The 21091-nt window shown below is 46.3% G+C and overlaps 1 protein-coding gene across 3 annotated transcripts in view; it reads right to left on the reverse strand.

The window, feature by feature from the left end:
* Positions 1 to 1835, reverse strand: part of Ppargc1b (peroxisome proliferator-activated receptor gamma, coactivator 1 beta) — a 118829-nt gene extending 116994 nt beyond the window's left edge. Inside the window, exon 1 of one of the 3 annotated variants that reach the window (XM_013512327.1) lies at positions 1481 to 1835. In XM_013512327.1, the coding sequence (XP_013367781.1) occupies positions 1481 to 1558 (78 nt within the window). In that variant the 5' untranslated portion in view covers positions 1559 to 1835. The remainder of the gene's footprint in view (positions 1 to 1480) is intronic. The other 2 variants (XM_013512328.1, XM_005380593.2) reach the window with 2 other exon arrangements.
* Positions 1836 to 21091: the final 19256 nt, after the last annotated feature.

The following is a 21091-nucleotide window of genomic DNA, read 5'->3' on the forward strand; positions in this document are numbered from 1 at the left end:
CCCGCGGCGTCTGCAGGGCTGGGGCCCGCCCTCCCCGCGCTTCCTCTCGGCGACACCCGCCAGGCCGCGCCGTCCCGGCCGCCAGCCCGAAGTCGCCACCCGGAGTCCGCCGAGAGCCGAACGTCTCTGCAGCTGCGTCCCCTCCGAGTCGCGTTTCACCGCAAGGAGTCAGCTTGCAAGCCTCTCCCCGCCCACCCGGTCCCATGACAGCTGCTACCGCCCAAAGACTGGCAGCTTATAACAAGCAGCAAAGTTTCCCTCTCTCTCCTCCCACCTCCAGGCCCCCTCTGCCTTCCCCTCCCTTCCTGTGTTATGCAAAACGGGCCGGCACCGGCGCTCCCACTCCAGGTACCACGGCAGCCCCGCGGGCCGCGCCCGGCCCTGCCGGCGGCCCCTCTCCGCGCCCCGAACTCCCCTCGCATCCAGGGGCCCCTCCAGGGCTCTGCCTCATCTCAAGCCTCTCGGTCGCCAGCAGCCCGGCGCCCGCTGAAAAAGCCCCAACTCTGGAGCCAAACTTTATGCTCGCAACAGGCATGGGGTGGGGGAAATGGGGGAAAGGGTTGGGGGCGCGCACACCTTGTGCAGTCATCTCTGGAAACTGCTTGTCCCAGCAGCACTCGCCTCCGGGTCTGCGAGCCACCAGCTCCCCCAAGTCCTCCCCCACCCCGGCACACCAGGGCACCCTCTCCTGTCACGCGCGTGTCGCCGGTGGGGGTCCCAGGCTCGCCTAGAGCCCGGGACGCCGCCTCGCCTTCCCTTCCCCCCGCGTCCTGGAGCGCGCGCCGGGGCCGAGCGGCGCAGAGGGGACCCCGGAGCCCCCGGGCAGACTTCCCGCCCCCATCCTGCCCAGCTTTTTCCACGGGAGGGGCTCGGTCGGATAGCGAAACCAGGAAGGCGCTATCTCCGCCCGCAGGTCCACGTGCCCCGCAGACCCCAAGCCCTCAGCCGGCAACTGACAGGAAACTCCGCGCTGCGGGAGTCGCCGGGGAGCTGTGGGGTGCCCAGAGCGGCGCTCCGGGGGCCAGGGGCTGAAGAACGAGGAGACTCCGGGGGTGAGGGTACGCGCCCGTGCCGGGGCCACAAGTCCACGTGAAAGTACGGCAGCAAGCGCGGGGCGCTAAGGGCGCGCCTAGAGCACCCCGCGTCAGCCCGAGGGCCTCCCGCACCTTGCCGCGGCTCAAGCTCCCCGAGGAAGCGCGGTACCCCCCAGCTTGCCCGCAGGGGGTGGCGGATTCCAGGTGGCCCAGACTAAACCCTTCCCAGCCGCTATGCGTCCCCAGTGCTCCAACACAGACCGGAGACCTCTGGCTCCCTACCCCGTTACGGAGCGCATCGCACGGCGCATGGAAAGGGGGCTCTGCAGCCTGGAACCCCGATCTCCCCGGTGCGCCCACCGCTGCGTCCCGGCCTCCGCCGCTGCGGCTGCAGCCCCAGGAGCTCAGCACCCTGGCCCCAGGCCTGCGGCCCCGAGCGGCCGTACCTGCGTGTCGGCGAGATAGTTGAGGAAGAAAGAAGAGAGCTCTTCATCCAGCAGAGCGCTGCAGTCGTTCCCCGCCATCTTCAGCCGCGGCTGCAGCGTGCGGCGGAGTCAGCGCCGAGCGGGCCCGGGGGGAGGGAGCCAGCGAGCGAGGGAGGAGGCGGGAGGAGGCGGCGAGGCCGGCGGGAGGCGGAGGGCGGAGCTCTGGCCCCCGGCTGCCGCAGGGCCGCTGGCTGCGGAGGCGGGGCTGCACGAGCCGGGGGTCGCACCCCCACTTTCCTGCGCAGCGTCTAGCGCGGCGACCTGTTCCTGCAGCCCCCTGCAGGGAGGAAGGCGCCCACAGCCAGGTGGTAGTGCCCCAACCAGCAGCCCGAAGCCTGCGCAGCAATGCGGGCAGCCCCCCTTCCCTGCTCCTACCAGAGCGAATCACGTTGCGTTAGCGCTGGGCAGGCCCTGCCAAACAACCTGCTCCTGCACAGCTGGGGAAACTGAGGCTTGGGGTGAGGGGCTGGAGAACCTTGTTTGAAGCCACAGTGAGCTTTCAGTAGCAGAAAGAGAAAGCTTCGGCAGCCTGGGTTTCTCTACCCACGCTTCAAGGCCAGAGAAGGAGGCCAAAGGTGGAGAAATCGAGGAAGGCTCCTCAAAGGAAGTGGCTTTTTATTTTTTCTTTGAAGGTTACGTTGCCCATACCTCAAAGGATGCATTCTGTTATACCTGATCGTATGGCTACGGCTCTCACCCAGTGCCACCCAACAACCTCTCCACACACACAAAAAAAAAACTTCAACAGTTCTTACACAGCCCACTTCGTGAATTAACAGGGCTCCTAGGCCCACTGGCCTCCGAGTTCCTGGGGTAAACGCTCCATGAGGGCCTCTATATCAACATTCACCCACTCTTTCCCCTTGTGTCCCCACCGTAATGGGCTCACTTGGTTCTATACACATTTGCTTTAAAAACTGGGCTATTGCCATTCTACCTTTGCTTCAGTGATTTGAGTCTGTACTTAACCCTAAGACTCATGTAAGCAGGGACCTACGTGCCCTTGGTTTGTTGTTTGTTGATGGTTTTCCAGTACTGAGCGTTGAACTCAGGGCCTTTGCACTGAGCTACATCCTCAGCCTGTTTTTAATTTTGAGACATGGTCTTGCTAAATTGCCCAGGCTGGGCTCAAACTTGCAATCTTCCTGCCTTGGCCTCCCAGAATAGCAGGATTACAGGTGGATACCTCCACATCCAGGTCCTACATCTGCTTTTTCTTTATCGTTTTTTGTTTTGTTTTGTTTTTTTGTTCTTTTCAAGACAGGGTTTCACTATGCAGTTCAGGTTAGCCTTGAGCTCACTTTGTAGCCCAGGCTGGCCTCGAACTCACAGCAATCCTTCTGCCTCAGCCTCCTGAGTGCTGGGATTACAGGTGTGTGCCACCATACCTAGCTTCACATCTGCTTTTGTATTTACTGTACCTTCAGCTCATAAGATATATGTAATAAATAAGGTGTTAGCCAGGCGTGGTGGTGTACGCCTGTAATCTCAACACTCGGGAGGCTGAGGCAGGAGGATCGTTGCAAGTTTGAGGCCAGCCTGGACTACAAAGTGAGCTCAAGATCAGCCTGAACTGCATAGCGAGACCCTGTCTCAAAAATACAAACAAACAAAAAAAAAAACCCAAGGTGTTAACTGGAAAAGCTGGAGGATTTCAATCTCACCACCACCCTCCACCGCCACACACAGCGGGCACATGACGAAAATGATGGTCATGGATGCACCCGGAGTGTGTGTCTGAATCAGAGCCAGAACTCAGGCCTCTGGACTGCAGCACTCTCGTGATTGTGCCCTGCTGTTTGCCAAGCAGGAGATGAGGGCATCGCCTGAAGGAGAGCACGAAGGCGGGAAGACTTGGGCCTGTTTTATTGGGCACGCCTGCCTCCCGCCCTCCTCCCGCCCTGTACTCCTAGGGCTGCCTCACCCTGCTGGCTAGCGAGGCCTCCTTTCCAGCCACAGGAGGAAGCAGTGTCCCCAGCACACCTGCTCAGACTTGAACAGCAGAGCAAGAGCTTCCTTCTCCTCCTGTCTGAGGTTCCCAGAACCGCAGGGTGTGATTTCACTCTTTGGGCTTAAGGCCAGCACGCTTTTAAGGAACAATGCATGCCAGCAGCAAGCCTACGTCCAACCTCAGAGCACTAGACTGGCAATCAGGAGCCTTGGGTTCTGGTCCAGCCCTGCCACTTGTTGTTCCAGAACTGGCAACTCAGAAGGCTGAGGACTGGAGTCATGCTGTGTGGTTTTGAATCCCAGCAAGTCATTTAGTCTTAGGCCCTGGTTTCCTCATCTATACAAATGGGGATCACAAAATTACTTCATGGGAATGATATGATGCCAAAGAGATAATGTATGTAAAGTGCTTGGCACAGTGCTTACCTCATTGGGAGAATCTAGGCTATCCTCTTCTGTAAAATGGGGATCAAGTAAATTTCCCTTAACCGCACTGGCCAGCCCTTATAGGCTGCTGGCTTACCTTAGATTCCAGTACACTTTGATGTGACTCCTGGAATGAAATAGCAACAGGCTATTATTTTACCTAGAAGCAAAAGGGTCATTTACTTATTAACCTTTCTGAGCCGTGGTTCTCTCATCTCTAATACGGTGATCTCAATGGTACTGCTCCACATAGGGACTTTGTAAGGGTTGAATGAAACAACACATGTGAAACAAATTGTTTCTCTCTGCATCTGGCAGATAGGAAGTACCTATCACCTCTGTCATCCTCACTACCAATATTATCACCATTAGCACCAAGCACTTGAACTATCCCAAGGTCCAGGGTTTGGCTGCTGCTGCCGGACACCAGGGTCAGAGTCCTGTGGGATGCTTTCCAGAGCTGTCCCTGTTCAGCTTGGCTCATCCCTGGTGTTGTACCCTCTGTAGCCCAGAGACCGAGATTGGAGGATCCCCTTGGCCGGCCATCTGTAATCACAGCCTTGCAGAGCTGTGGGATCCTTTGGTGCCTTGCCAGGGGAGACCTCCACAGTACTTGCTGAGAGGCTTTTCTGTTTTCTTTTGTTTTTAACACTCCAGTGTTAACAGAAAAGCCACAAACTTCAGCCTCTGGGACTTTCTCCCTAATCTCCGTGTGCTCAGAACAGGCTTCACGCTGACAAGAAGCTTAGGTGAGAAGGTGCTTTCTCGACTGATCTAGCTTCCCTTCCAAAGGCACCTTGTCCCAGGGGTTCCTTTTTCACAGGCCACCCACAGTCTCAGCCACATTGCCTCTCTATTCCAGGCAGGAACTTGGGATTCTCCATTAAGATCAAAACCATCAGGAAACCTCAGGTGCTAGGTGTTCTTGTGCCATGTGTCTGCCTTCTCTGACTGTTCTGCTAGGACTGGCAAAGAGAGTAGCTGCAAGAAGCTCTGCAGAATCCCCTGGCCCAGAAATGCTGGCACTTTATAGCTCTCAGCCAAAAGAGCATAGCTGTTCTGTACTGAGTGTGTGCCATTCACCTGAACTTGTGTCATCTCTAATCCTCCCAACACCCTCGTAGGGTGAATCATAATGTCCATTTTATGAATGAGGAAACTGAGGCTTAAAAGGAGTTAAAGTGATTTGCTCCAGACCAAGCGGCAAGAGGCACAGCTGAGATCTGCAGCCAGCTCTGTGCCCAGTGCAAGCCTCCGACCCTTGAAAAGGAGGAGACACACCTCCCAGCAGCTAACTACCCCTGGGAAACTGGAATGGTGGCACATTTCTTTTTTATGACTTCCCAGTGAAGGGCAATAATAATGCCAAACTCAAACTTCATGTGGCTCCCTCTACCTTCTCTGCCTTTTTATTGGCCTTGCTTCCCCTGAGAGTAGTGAAAGTGAGCCCTGAGCCTACCCAGCCCCGAGCCCGAGCTCTCCAGCTCTGTGGTGATGGCTACTGTAAAACAAACCTGCAGTATTTGGCTTGACTATTTTAGTCTCTACTGACAAATGCTCCAAAGTGAATACATCAGCATTTTCTTCCTTCTGCTAATAGGAGAATGCTTTATTCAGACACTACAGCTGTGGTTCTCAAACTCTGGAGACCATGACAGTGACTGGGGCCATATCTCTAGAGAGCTCACTTCTGTAGGTCTGAGGTGGGCCATGAGCTAATGGGCACCCCAAAATGACTCTACTGTAGGAGACTGCCCACCATGAAACATGTTTAATAAGCACCTGCTATGGTATCTGCCACTGTGCTAGGTGCCATGAATAAATCAGTGAACACAACAGCCACCACCACTGCCCATATTCTATTTGACATAGCTGCTTAGTAAACTTCTGTTGGATGAGGGAAGAGGGACATGGGTTCTGATAACAGCAGAGGTTTCCTACCAGGCACCCATAACTCTGTGATTCTGTGACCCAGACCAGGGAGCCAGATACCTGTCTCCCAGCTTCTGTCCAGGAGGCAGGGACTCAGGCTAATGGGACTAAAAGGGTGCCTGCTTGCTACTGTTCATTCTGAAAGCCAGCTCCACCTCCCACTGAGTGACAGAACTTCAGGGCTGCAGAAGGGTGGTGGAGAGCATTATCTATCCACTGACTTCACTGTATAGGTAGAGGAATGTGGTCCAGCCCTTCAGAGCCAGACCTGGAGGCCAGGGCTCCAGACTGTGTGTGTATGTGAGTGCTCAGATTGCTTCCACAGGAGATATGTCTCCTTGAGGCTGATCCTTTGGGAAGAAATCATCTAGATGACATCATTTGAGAGTCTCAGAGTTGGGATTATGGGAGTGGGGTGGGGTGTTTGAGCTGGCACCTGAAAGCTTATCCATCATGAACAAGACATTGCTTTGTGTTCAGCAATACCCTCTTCTTCCTATAGGACCAATCAAATTCACCAGTACATTTTGGGAAACATTTAGCAGGTCACTTTCTCTTTTATTTGCTAAAAATGTTTAAAAAGCCTGGCAGGGTGGTGTAATCCCAGCACTCGGGCGGCTGAGGCAGGAGGATCAATGTGAGTTCAAGGCCAGCCTGGGCTACAAAGTGAGCTTAAGACCAGCCTGAATTGCATAGTGAGACACTCTCAAAACAAACAAACAAACAAAAAATCAAAATAAAATAAAGTAACATAAATAAAATAAAATAAATTAAAATGGTTAAAGGGCTTCCAAATCAGCAGGGGAGGGGTAACTTGGCAACTCTAGAGTCAGATCTTGATGTTTCTCCATTCACCTTCCTCAGACCCAGCAGTAACTGCACAAGGTACGAATGGAGCGAAGTTGAAGTTGGATAGAGGAGAATGTGCGTTTTTCTTATCTGTTTTCAGCAGACAGGGCTCTCTTTGTGCCTACATTAAGATGCAGGAAACAGAGACTGACATGTGAGTACTTTTTTCTTTATAGAGATACAAATTCCACCAGATTATTATTTTATATATATATATATATTATTTATATATATGTGATATTCGACATACATTTATATCAGAGTAGCAACATTTGAAAAGACAATCCCTTGACATTAAAGGGCAACATAGTTTACACAAAACCAAATTTAGTATAATCATCAAATAAGATAAGCAGATGAAAAGAATTCCTGAATAAGCTATTGTTTACCGGCTTTGGGAGCCAGGGAGAAATCATTCCACTGGGAAAATCACCTTATCTATCCTACCTGCCCTAGAGTTTTTTGTGAATCCAGTTCCTGTTGCACAAGACTTTGCATTTTACATTCATTATTCTACAGTATCAATAATGCTTCTTTGGGGAATTTATCTTAAGAGTCTGATTCAAAAGATGAAAAAATTACAGTATGATGTTTACACATACTTTGATTCAAGAAACATTTTTATATGCTGTTGGGTACCAGGCAACATGCTTCAGGTCCACAAATGATGACCACAATGCAGTCTTCTCCTCTTGTAATCACAGTTCTGGTCTCCACCCTGTGAGGGGAAAGGAGGGTCACCACATAGTTTGGTAAGGTGTAATAAGTTCTTCAGTGGAAAAAGTGAGGGAGTGGAGACTGGAGGGGTTGAGTTACAGGACCAGTTTGGACAGGTCTCTTCTCTACTCTGGGTCAGATTCTCAGCTTTGCACGTTAATGGGCTTGAACTGGACCAGCCATCCCATCCTGCTGCAGATGGGCATCTCCCAGGGTGACTGCAAGATGCTCTGATTCCTTTTCCCATTTGCGGGAGAAGTCATCCGGGCCATGCATAGTTTGGCAGCAGAGGCAGCTGGATCAGGATGCTGAGAGAGGAGAATCCAGGTCAGTAGGCCACCCTAGCAGTGTTTTAAATGGGGAGGAATCTCCTCGGCTCCCTGAGCAGCCACGAGGGCTGCAGAGAAGGGCATGGCCTCGAGGGCATCCATAGCACCGTGGACTTAGTGTCGTGAACAATTAGGTCATTGTGGGCCCAGATCAAGGATGCAGCAGGACATCATGGGACAGCCCTGTTGTCTTCCACTTCCCCCAAAATTGTGGCAGGCACCTAGGAAAAGTCAAGTTTTGGCCGGGGTGTGGGTCAGTGGTAGAGCACTTGCTTACCATGCACAAAACCCTGTATTCAATCCCTGGCCCACACACACAAGTGAGAGCGAGAGGGAATATTCCATCTCTTGTCTGTTGTTTTATTATTTCATTTTAAAATTATATTATTTTCAATAACACAGTGTCGTGTAATGATTTTATCCTTATAGAAAGTGGAAACAGGGGCTGGGGATTTAGCTCAGCGACAGAGCGCCTTCCTGGCAAGCGCAAGGTCATGAGTTCGATTCCTAGTACCGAAAAAAAAAAGAAAGCGGAAACAATACAGAGAAAGGACAAATGTCCATGACCACGGCCTTACCAGAGGTGCCCACCTATTGGTGTTCATGAGCAGCCTCCCAAGTACTGTGTTTTTTTGTTTTTGGGTTTTTTTTGGTTTTTTTGAGAAAAGGTTTTTCTATGCACTTTAGGCTGGCCTTGAGCTCACTTTGTAGCCCAGGCTGGCCTTGAACTCACAACAATCCTCCTGTCTCAGCCTCCCTAGTGCTGGAATTACAGGCATGCACCACCACACTATAAATGGCTATAAATGGAATTCTCTGGCTATAAATATTTTTTTTGTCTTTTTGAAACAGGGTTTCACTATGCAGTTCAGGCTGGCCTTGAGCTCACTTTGTAGCCCAGGCTGGTCTCAAACTCACAACAATCCTCCTGCCTCAGCTTCCCAAGTGCTGGAATTACAGATGTGCACCACCACGCCCAGCTGTACATGGAATTATTTTACTTTTACTTTTATTTTTTTGGTATCAGGAATCTAACTCAGGACCTTGCACTTGCCAGGCAGATGCTTATGCCACTGAGCTATATCCCTGGACCACTGTGCTTTGATTTATACTAACTTATGTTTGTAAAGAAATTCAGGGGCTGGGGATTTAGCTCAGCGGCAAAGCACTTGCCTGGCAAGCGCAAGGTCATGAGTTCAGTTCCTGGTACCAGAGAAAAACCAAAAAAAAAAAAAAAAAAGTTTTGGGGGCTGGGGATTTAGCTCAGTGGCAAAAGTGCCTGCCTGGCAAGCGTGAGGTCGTGAGTTCGGTTCCCGGTACCAGAGAAAAACCAAAAAAAAAAAAAAAGAAATTCAAAGTTTTGTCTTCACAGAAATAATCTACTGGAATTACTATTTTGAAATTCCCTTTTTAGTGTGTCTTGGAGGTTTATCCTTATTAGTACATACAGATATACCTTATTCCTTTATTTAATTAAAATTAAATTTGTTTTTAACAGGTACATAAAAACAGAAATTGTACGTATTAGTGAGGTACCACGTGATGTTTGGATACAGGTAGAGATGGTGTGATGTTTAAACACATGTATTTTCTCACATATCATTTCTCAATGGTGAAAACACTCAAAATTCTTTCTTTTCCTTTCTTATACCTTGCTTCTTTAAATCACTGCATGGTCTTCCCCCAGGCAAGTATGCCTTGGACTTGCTTAGTAACTAGAGGCACATCATGATTCTAGGCTTGTTTTCTGCAGATGGCTCTGTGGTCCTGTTTATATTACTGAAGAATATACAAAGTTTATTATGAAATAATGACAGTAGATGAGTTAGTTGATCCATTCAATCAATAAAAGCCTATGGAATGCTTACTTTGAGTCTTCATCTTTTAATACACAATCAAGCCAGATCTGTGTAGGAGTTCAGTGAATAACATTAATCATATTGTTACTTGTTTAAAATTCATTCATCATTCTCTCATGACCAGCCTACTTTGTTCCAGGCACACCGCTAAGCTTTGGGGAATTGTATTATTTGCAAATCCTTTGGTTGCAATGAGGAGAAATCCCTACTCAAACTGGCTTTAACAGATAATATATTGACTTACACAATGAGCACATTAAAAGAGGCGGTGTGTTCAGGAAGGTGTGGCTGTTCCTATCTCAGTTCTGGTTTCCTCTTTGTAGAAGTCATCCAGAGCAGGTGGTGGCAAGATGCTGTGTTCCAGGCCTAAACCCAGTTCCCTTAACAAGTCCAGCCAAAGGAACCCTCAAAGTTCTCCAGCACAAGTCTTGGGTTCACTCTGTATCCATTTGGTGAAAATGCCCATTGCTTGGCCACACCTTGCTCTCCCTGGCTAGTACTGGGTTACATGCCTGCCTCTGAGTTCAGGACCTGAGCAGTTTCATACAAAGCCCCAAACCAGCGTTTCTTAATAAGGGATTATTCATTTGGGTGGGAAAAATTATATCTCACATTTACTAATCTCTAACTGAAATTTAGCATTTCCTTGTATTATAAATGTAATTAACAAGTCACAATAGTATTAAAAGTATCTAGCTGGGTGTGTTGACACATGCTTGTAATCCCAGCACTTGGGAGGCTGAAACAGAAGGATCATTGTGAGCTCAAAACCAACCTGGGCTACAAAGTGAGCACAAGGCCAACCTGATAATCTAACCCTGTACCTTAAGATCCTGAAAGAAAGAAGAGCAAACTAAACCTAAAGCAAGAAAAAGAAAGAAATAATAAAAATTTGAGTAGACATTAATAAAATGGCAAATAGAAAAACAATAAAGAAAGGATAGCTGGGCATGGTGGCACATACCTGTAATCCCAGCACTTAGGAGGCTGAGGCAGGAGGATTGTGGCAAGTTCAAGACCAGCCTGGGCTACAAAGTGAGCTCAGGGCCAGCCTGAACTGCACAACAAGACCCTGCCTCAAAAAGACCAAAACAAAAAAAGCAAGGATCAACATCATGCTTTATATCTAAATATCCCCCTGTCCCCCAAGCCTCATGTACTCATAGGTGGGACTTTTGGAAGGTGAGTGGATTATAGGGCATTATAGTTGATCTGCTGTTAGGAGGTAGGGTCTGGTTGAAAAATATGGGTCACTGGGGCTGTGACCTAGAAGAGTATATCTCCCTGGCTCCTTCCTGCATTCTCTACTTCTTAGTTGCCAAGAGGCAAGAAGCTTTTCTCCACTCAGACCTTTCCGCCAGGTGACCTCTGTCTGGAGCCAACCCACCATACAAAGACTGAAACTCCTAAAACTTGAGCCAAAGTAAGCCTCTCCCCTCTTAAACTGTGGGTTTCAGGTATCATGTTTTGGTGACAAGACAGTGACCAAGACAGAATTGTGGTGCCAGTGAAGTGGAGTTGTTGCTGTGACTATACTTGATCACGTGGCTTAAAAACCTTTGGAGCTGGTTCTAGGAGGAGTTTGGAAAGGTTTGGAGATGCTGGCTGGAGAAGCAGCCCTAAAGTGGAGTAAGCCAGGCTTTATGGGACAATCTGGTCAGTGTTCAAAAGACCAGATTGGTGGGGCTGGGGATTTAGCTCAGCAGCACAGCTCCTGCCTGGCAAGCGCAAGGTCATGAGTTTGATTCCTGGTACCGGAAAAAAAACCAAAGGAAAAAAAAAAATTAAAAAAAAAAGAAAGACCAGATTGAGGATAGAAGAAAGAAGAAAAGAAAGAAAGAGAGAGAGAGAGAAAAAAAAAGAAAGAGAGAGAAAAGAGAGAGTAGAAAAACCTAAGCTCAGGAGGTTTCAGCTGGGAACAAGGACTCCATTGGCAGCTACACTCCAGGCCATGTGCGTTGTGCTCTGACAGAAAATTTGTCTGCATTTTGTTCAAGTCTGCATTTTGTTCAAGTCCCAAGAGATGGAGGTTAAGGGCAGCAGTCTAAATTTCAAGGCTGCCCAGCATGGGTACCATTTGCTAATTTTAATCAAGTTTATACTGAAAATTAGGAGCAAAAAGCACACTTGAAAAGTTTTCAGTTTCCCCAGAAAGGTAGTACCAACAAAGTTGGAACAAGGGAGAGCTTGGATACTAAAGAGACTAACTTAAAAAGAATCCAAAAGATGGGTATGGTGGCACATGCCTGTAATCCCAGCATTTGGGAGGGTGAGCCAGGAGGATTTCCATGAGTTTGAGACCAGCCTGGGCTACAAAGTAAGTTCAAGGCTGGGGATATAGCTCAGTGGCACAGCACCTGCCTGGCAAGGGTGAGGTCCGGAGTTCAATTCCCAATAGCAAAAAATGTCAGTCAAGGCCAGTCTGAACTGCACAGCAAAACCCTGTCTCTAAAAGACAGAAAAAGAATCCAAGTACTTTACAACAGGACAACAGAAAGGTACCTTGAGGGCATGTGAGGAACAAAAAAGGCTCTATCCTTCACAGGCTTGAAATTACAAAAGTGAAAAACTTTCTGCGAGAAAAGAGCCCCGGAGAACCGTGCTCCAGAAGGGATACCTAAGGAATTTGTTCCCCAGGATTCTGTTCACTGTACTCAGTCATACAGGTAACTGGAGACCTCTGCAGCCATGACATAGAGAGCCTGGCAGTTGCTTGAGCCAGTGTATGCAGGTATGCAGAATGCAAGAATTGTGGGGTCAGGAAGGTTTCTGCTTAGACTGCAGAGGAAGGCCTGGGAGGCCAGGCAGTGTGCCCCAGAGAGGGCAATGCATGAAGCTATTAGAGTGAAGCTGAAAGTACAGTGAAGACCCCAGGGAATCAGAAACCAAAAACACAAAATATCTGAAGAAAGCTGCAAGTAGTGAGCAAAGCCAGCCCAAGAGAAAAGCTATGAGGGATACTACAGCCAGCAACACCAAAAGGGCAGGGCTGTCTAAGCCATTTGGAATTAGCATCTAACCATGACTTGCTGGACACAGAACTAGAAAATTTAACGTTTGCCCTGCTGGGTTTTGGTCTTGCTTTGGTCCCATTCGTTTCTATCCCATATTCCTTCCCTTTGGAATGGGGATATTTATCCTGTGCCATTCTGTGTGGTAGTATTTAATTTCCTTTTTGATTTTGCATAGAGGCTCACAACTAAGTTTGTGTTAAGTCTCAGAGGAGACTTTGGACTTGGACTTTACTACCATGCGAGAACTCTTAGGACTTTGGCAACTCTTAGAGATGGACTAAATACATTTTGCAAAAGAGATGTGCGTGAGTCTTTTGAGCGCAGAGGTGGTGGAATGGTATAGCTTATATATAGATGTCCCCCAGAGCCTCATATGCTCAGAGGAGGGCTTTTGGAAGGTGAGTGGATTATGGCTGCCATTAGAAAGTGGGTCTGGTTGAAAGAGATGGGTCACTGGGGGTGTGACTGGGGAAGATATATCTCTCTTCCCAGCTCTTGCCTTCACTCTTTCTTCTTCCTGGCCAGCATTAGGTGAGCAGATTTTTCCCCCACTGTGCCCCTCTGCCATACTGTCCTGCCTTGGAGCCAGCTGGCTATGGACTGAAACATGATCCAAAATAAACCTCCCCACCTTGAACTTGTGGGTGTCTGGTGTGAGTGACTAAGAAAACCAACAAAAGTAACAGAAGTTTGATTAGGTCAACCAAGAAAAAAACACAGGCTTATAAAATAAGGAAATGAAACAAAATAAAATAAAATAAGGAAACAAGCAAGAAGACATTAATACCAAACTTACTAAAATAAAATGGTTTGTAGCAATAAATTAGAAAGCTCAGCTGAGCATGGTGGTGCACACCTATAATCCCAGCACTTACGAGGCTGAGGCAGGAGGATCTTTGTGAGTTCAAACCAGCCTGGGCTACAAAGTGAGCTCAAGGCCAGCCTGAACTGCATAGTGAGACCCTGTCTCAAAAAGATTAAAAAGAAAAGAAAAGAAAAGAAAAGAAATAAAGCTCAGGTAAAATGTATAAATTCCCACAAAAGCACAAATTATTTTATTTATTTATTTATTTTTGAAATAGGGTCTCTCTATGTAGTGCAGACTGGCCTTGAATTTGCTTATATAGCCTAGGCTAGCCTCAAGTTCATGGTGATCCTCCTGCCTCAGCCTCCCAAGCACTAGGATTACAGTGTGCCGTCATGCTTGGCAAGTACAAATTATTGAAAATACTCAAGAAGAAATAGAACCTCTGAGTGGACCCAAACCAAGAGTTTGAGTTAGTAATCAATCAAAAAACTACCAATAAAGAAAAGCCCAAACCTGATAGTTTCATTATTGAAGTCTATCAAAACAATTACATATAAGGATTTAACTAGTTAATTGAATATTATAATAGAAATGTAAGTATAAAGATGACTCTGGCTCCCAAAAGATTCCACTCATCAAAAGCAATAAAGACAACGGAGGCCCCAGTCATTGAGCCTCCACTGCAGACTCAGCTGCTCACCCCCACCCCACCTTTCTGCAGGCCATTTCCAGCAAGGGAAAGGAATCCTTTTGTATGTTCACTGTCCAGAACCTCCGCTGTTTCTACCCTTTGCTGTTGCCCATAAGGGTGATGACCTGCTTCCTGCTGGCACTGAGGATTATATCCATGCAAGAAATCAACAAAGGGCCAGGGATATAACTCAGTGGCATAGCACCTGCCTGGCAAGCTTGAGGTCATGAGTTCAATTCCAGGTACAAAAAAAAAAAAAAAAAAAAAAAATTCAAAAAAAAAAATGACAAGAAGTCCCCTTCTACTTTCCCGGGGATTGCTGGTGTGTATGATTTAAAAAAAAAACTAGTGAAGTTATTGAAGAAGAAATTTGAAAAAATAAAAATAGAAAAGAAGAAATTTGCCTGCCATGGTATTGTCTTCAAGCACCCAGAACATGAGGAAATAATTGAGTTCCAAGGTGACCAGCACAAGAACACATGCCAATTCCCGGTAGACACTGAACAGGCTGAGGACATGAGCTGAAAGTCCATGGGTTTTAAGCACTTGTGGCTCAGTGAAGCTAAATGAGGATTTGCTTACAAGGAGTAGAACATCCCTTCTGTCCCTTGTCACAAGTTTAAAAGCCACAGCCGTGCAATGTAACTATTGGGGTCTGCTTTCACTTGGACTAATATAACTCCTTCATGCAATACACTGAAAAGCAAAACCCAAAAAAACCAAAAAAACAAAAAACCCCAAAAGACAATGGAGGTACATCAAATTAAGTTGAAGCATAGAAGTATAGTGGGACCATTTTGAAAAACTATGCAAAGATAATTCATAAGAATTTTTTGTTCCATAAAACAAGATCAGTAACACTTATCTACCCTGTGTCCCCAGCTATTTTGCAATTATTTTGAGGCTCATTTAAGACAAAGGATGGGAAAGTATTTTAAACCTTTAGCAGGATAATTACTGTTGGGACTCTTCACAGTATATAGAACATGACCTCCCTCATGAACTGCATTTTATTTCCTGCACTGAATTATCTCCTGCCTCATGGCCTTTGTACTTGCCGTTCCCTTGACCTGGAACGCTCTTCCCTCAGCTCCCCTTGGCACCTGCTCTCATCCTTCATGCCTCAGCTCAAGTGTCTTCATGTGAGCCCTTCCTGAGTACCTGAAATCATCTTGCTTGTTTAATTGTGAGATAAGCAAGGTGGGAGAAGCAGGAGCCATGTATTGTTAGCCCCAGTATCTCCCAGAATGCAAGACAGCTCCTGCCACATGGAAGACGCTGTTAAATAAAGGCTGATCCACCTTTCTGTGGAGCAGGCAGACAGTCCCATTGTACAGATGAAGAAATTGAGGCTCTGGGAGGAGAAATAGCTTACCCAAGTTCCTGGGGCAGGTGGTGTGGTCATACAACTTATTGTCCAAACTGGGAAGTTTCTACTCTGGTCAATACTAACCTGGGCAGGACATGGAAAAATAGAATATAAACAGGGACTGCAAACAAAGAGAAACGGTTATACTCAGAGGGAGGACTAAATAAATACGGGCAAGTCTAAACTATGTTCTTTCCACTGCATCCCAAGTTCAGTGAAAAGTCAAGTTCAGCAAATTGCTCTCCCCACGCGCCCCTGATCCGCAGGGAACGCTCTCCTGCACAGCCCCGGGGGAAGCCGCACGTCACAGCGCTTTGCTGACTGTGTTGTTGCCCAGAAGTCCTGAGGAGCTTCTCCGAAACAAGAGCCAAGCTTTTCTCTGCCAAAGCAGATGCAACAATAGCATGAATAAAATTAAACCTGGATCGCCTTTGTAAGGAGAAAGGAGGAGGTGAAAACGACTTAAGTAATATACGGTACTTAAAAAAGGGCCCATGAGATCACTCTGCTATGCAGACGCATGTTTACCTCAACAGAGAGCCTGTATTAGTCACCTTTCTGATGTTGGGACAAAATACCTGACATCCACAGTTTAAAGGGAAAGAGGTTGATTTGGTTGATGGTTCCAGTCTATGGTTTCTTGGCTCCAAGTCAGAAATATCACGATGGAAGAGTTCAAGTTCAGTGTGGGCTACATAAGCTCCCTGTTCTTAGGAATTCACCCCAAAAATTAGTAAAAGGAAGAGAAAAGCCAGGGGGGTTAAACATTCATTGAGCTGGAACGGGCACGGGACTGAGCTTGGATGGAGCCTGGAGCCTGGCAACCTGCCCTGGGAACCCTCTCTGTCCCTCTGGGAAGCCCTGCTCATCTGAGCACCATGGTAGGGTCTGTTTCCTTCCCTCACTTCTGGACCAGCCTTGTGACTTGCTTTGACCAAGAGAATGCCAACCACCACAGAAAGAAGCCCAGCTCACCTGCTGGGTACAGCATGTGGGCAGAGAGAAAGAAGCCCTGGAAACTGAGAGAAGACACGGGAGCAGGGCCCTACTGGGCCCTCGCCATTCGAGCTTGCCCTGCGAAGGCACCTGCATGCAGCCACCCAGGAGCCTCCAGCCACAGTGCAGCTCCCCCTGCCCACCACACGGGGGGCAGAAGGGAGCCACTCTGCCCAGCTCTGCCCAAACTGCGAAATCAGGAGCAAATAAGTGGTGGTCGTGGGTTTCAAACGACGGCATTTGTGGGTGATTTGTTATGCAGTGACAGATAACTGGCTGTATGAGTTTGGGAAAGTTATTAAAACAATCTGAGTCTCTGTTGCTTCATTTGTAAAATGGGATAATTTTGCTACTTACTTTGTAGGATTGTGGTGATGCCCCAGACTACATAGTAAAGATTTAGTGGTTTTGTGAATTATACTAGATATAGTTGGCCTCCACATCTACAGGAGCCAATGAACCATGAATTGAAAATATTCATTTAAAAATTATATCTGGCTGGGCATAGTGGTGTACACTTGTAATCCCAGCACTCTGGAGGCTGAGGCAGGAGGATCACCATGAATTCAAGGCCAGTCTGGGCTATATAGTGAACTCAAGGTCAACTAGAATTACATGGCAAGACCCTGTCTTAAAAAAAGAAAAGAAAGGATTCAAAGTGATTGAAGGCCAATATGAACTACATGGCAAGACTTTGTCTTAAAAAACAAGCAAACAAATAAGTTATATCTCCACTGAACACATACAGACTTTTTTCTTGCCACTGTTCCTTTCACAGTATAGTATAACAACTATTTACATGACATTTACATGGTAATCTAGATGTGATTTACAGATACAGGAGGAAGTGGCTATGTTATATGCGAATACTCTGCCATTTTAGAAGAGGAATTTGAGAATCCTTGGGTTTTAGTACCCTCAGGGCATCCTGGAGCTAATCCTCAAGGATACTGACGGATGGCTATAAGTAACAATGAAACAATTTCTTGCACACATTGACTTTCCATGTTACTGATGGGCTCTACTGAGTAGAATCATGTGGAACCATTAAAAATCACAAGCTGGGCTGAGGATGTAGCTAGGTGGTACATCCACATCTAGATTCAATCCATGGGTTCAATCCTCAGTATTACACAAAAGAAATCATAAGTATTAAGGTTCATGAAGCAACTTAATTTAATCAATAATTTGAAGTAAAAAATAAAATAAAAATTTTAAAGAATGGGCACAATGACAGTCACTCTTACTCCAATAATGTAAAGAAATCAGCTGTATGTGGTGGTGTGCGTGTGTAATCCCAGGACTCAGGAGGCTGAGGCAGGAGGATCATTGCGAGTTCAAGACCAGTCAGGCTACAAAGCGAGTTCAAGGCTAGCCTGAACTGCATAGCAAGACTCTGTCTCAAAAAGACAAAAAAAAAAAAAAAAAAAAAAAAAAAAGAAAGAAAGAAAGAAAAGAAAAGGAAAAAAAAAATCTAGGTAAATGTTGGAAAGCAATACAGAGAAATGAAAACTGTTAGTGTATTTGAGTGGTGGGCTTTATATAAAAATTCACTCTTAGGCTATCCTTAATGTTTTTGTCAGTGTCTTAATAATGAATCATTTTAATTAGTTCCCAAATGGGGTAAAGTTTTTTTTAAAAATGGAGAGATGAAAGCAGTGCATTTGAGTTTAGATTTTAGAGAAAATATTCTTTACAGAAATTACCTTTAGCCGGCCATGGTGGCACACACCTGTAATCCCAGCACTCAGGAGGTTCCTTGCGAGTTCAAGACAAGCCTGGGCTGCAAAGTGAGCTCAAGGCCAGACTGAACTGCATAGCGAGACCCTGTCTCAAAAAGATTAAAAAAAAAAAAAGAAAAGAAAAGAAAAGAAAAGAAAAAAAAAAAGAAATTGCCTTTAGTTTGATCTTCATAAAAATAATTTTAGTACTATTATTAAACAGAAAGACTAGTCACTGTATAATTTGTCCAGTGCCAGTATGAGCCCAGCAGGGAACAAAGTGTTTGTATTCCTTCAGTTATTCGATAAATGCTTGGAGGTTAAACTGCTCACTAACAGTCAGCTTGGGAGGGACGGAGCTGAGATCTGAGCCCAGGGCACTGGAGTCTCTTTTCCCATTATCCTTCGCTCAGCTGCCTACAGCAGCGCACACTGCGCCAAATGTTCGTGAATTAAATAAATCAATGGGAAAACCTCAAGCCAGCTTGCAAGCAGTTAGACACACCATCTCACAGCACAACGTGCAGAGTCAGGAAGCCAGGACTTGGGTTCTAACTCCTTACGAAGCCATTTCTACGGGGCCTCAGGTACCTTCCCCGGCTCAGTGTGGGATTTGAAGAGGTATTCCAAGAAGCCTGGAAAATTACTCAAACCATAATGCCCTCCACCTTAATTTTAAGTGATTATAGTTAGTATCTTAATCCTGAAATTGTACTAAAAATATGCCAGTAGTACTCAGATTCTTTCAAAGTAATATTTGGACTTACAGTTCCAAGACTTGGATTTTTTTTTCTTTTTGAGACAGGGTCTCATTATGCAGTTCAGGCTGGCCTTAAGCTCACTTTGTAGCCCATGCTGGTCTCTAACTCACAACTATCCTCCTGCCTCAGCCTCCTGAGTGCTAAGACTTGGATTTTTTGTTTTGTTTTGTGTTTTGTGTTTTTTGAGACAGGGTTCCACTATACAATTGAGCCTGGCCTTAAACTCAGTATGTAGCCCAGACTGGCCTGGAACTCACAGTGATCCTGCCTCAGCCTCCTGAGCACTCGGATTATAAGCATACACCACCGCATCCGACTTGCTCTGTTTTTGAGTGACTCAGTTTCAAAGACTGTAGCAATCCTAACTCTCACAGGTCATGAGACATTAATGTAAAATCATACAGTTAATGTACATCTGTTTTGTTGTTCTCTTTTTTCTTTTTCTTACTTTCTTTTTTTTTTTTGGTCTTTTTGAGACAGTCTCGCTGTGCAATTCAGGCCGGCCTTGAGCTCACTTTGTAGCCCAGGCTGGCCTCGAACTCACGAGGATCCTCCTGCCTCAGCCTCCCGAGTGCTGGGATTACAGGCATGCGCCATCCCCACCCCCAGCTGTTTTGATGTTTTCAAGTCACATAGAAATTCTTTGATAAGTAGATTTTTTTAAACATACAAGTTGCCTTGAGGGAAGAAAGCAGGCTCGACGCCCTCGCTTGATGAGATCTTCAGGAAGGACCAAGGTTTGTCTGGCTCACAGCTACCCCCAGGCTTGCATGGGTCTGTGAACACCCAGGGCTTGGCGAGCATGCGATGAATGAGTGATAGCACCCCCATGCCTCGGGGCTGCCACAGTCAGAACCAGCAGGGAAGTTTTCTTGCACATCCCCAATCCCTATTGCCCCCATCATCTCCCATGTAGTGGAACCCTCTTCCTTGTTCCCTGTGTATTTGGGCTTTCCTCTAGCATAGCACAAATACCCAGAGAGAGAATATTTTCTCTTTTCAGTATCCATTCCCTCCCATGAGACTATGAAAAAGTCAAGGCCAGGTTGTGATCTTCATAGTGTTAAATATATCACATCTCAGTAAATAACACAGTAAGTGATCAATAAATATTTGTTAAAAGGAGTTGAACCAAAGACAGCTTGGAAATTTCTAACAGCAGAAAAAAGTATACCTACCTTATATTACTAGCTAATAAACAAAATGGAAAAGTGCTCTATGCTTCTCATCATTAAGGAAATATACCTGAAAATCAAGCCAGGCATGGTAGCACATGCCTGTAATCCCAGCACTTGGGAGGCTGGGGCAGGAGGATTGCTGTTAGTTTGAGGCTTCCTTGGGCTACACAGTGAATTCAAGGTCAGCCTTAACTACATAGCAAGACCCTGCCTAAAAAAAAAAATCACACTGTAATACTACATCATACTACATACTCCCTATGGTAAACGAAAGTTTAAAACTCACAATGCCAATTGCTTGTGACACTGAAACAACTGGAACTCTTGTACAATATTGGCAGAAATGCTAAATGCTGTAAAAGCTTTGGAAAATAGTTTGGCAGTCTCTAATAAAACTGAATATATAATTTCAATATGACCTAAAATTCCATTTTAGACATTTATAAAGAGAGATGAAAAGGAAAAATGTCCACACAAAGACATATATGTGCATTTTTCTGAAGCAGGAGGATCACCACGAGTTCAAGTTCAGTGTGGGCTACATAAGTGAGTTCAAGGCCAGCCTGAACTGCATAGTGAAATCCTGTCTCAGAAAGGCATATATATGAATTTTCATAATAGCTCTGTTAATAATAGCCAAAAACTGGAAACTGTTCCTTCAACTGGTAAAGGGTGAATGAATAAACAATTGTAGTATGTCCACTCAGTGAAATACTACTAAGCTTTATAAAAAAACATACTGTAACAGACCAGTACACTTCAGTTTCTTAGCTGCCCAGGTAATATTTCCTGTTCCAGTTCCAGATGCTTCTGTCTCTTAGAAACAGCTGATCACTGTGATACATACCTGGTCACTATGATGCACATTATATAAACCAATCCCCAATTAACAAGCCATTCTGTCTCTATACTGCCTACTTGCTTATCTCATATAAACCCCAGACCACCAGAGATCAGGACCTGATATTCTGG

The sequence above is a fragment of the Chinchilla lanigera genome, unplaced genomic scaffold (assembly GCF_000276665.1).
Source record: "Chinchilla lanigera isolate Chin_1 unplaced genomic scaffold, ChiLan1.0 scaffold00014, whole genome shotgun sequence".
NCBI classification, from domain to species: domain Eukaryota; kingdom Metazoa; phylum Chordata; class Mammalia; order Rodentia; family Chinchillidae; genus Chinchilla; species Chinchilla lanigera.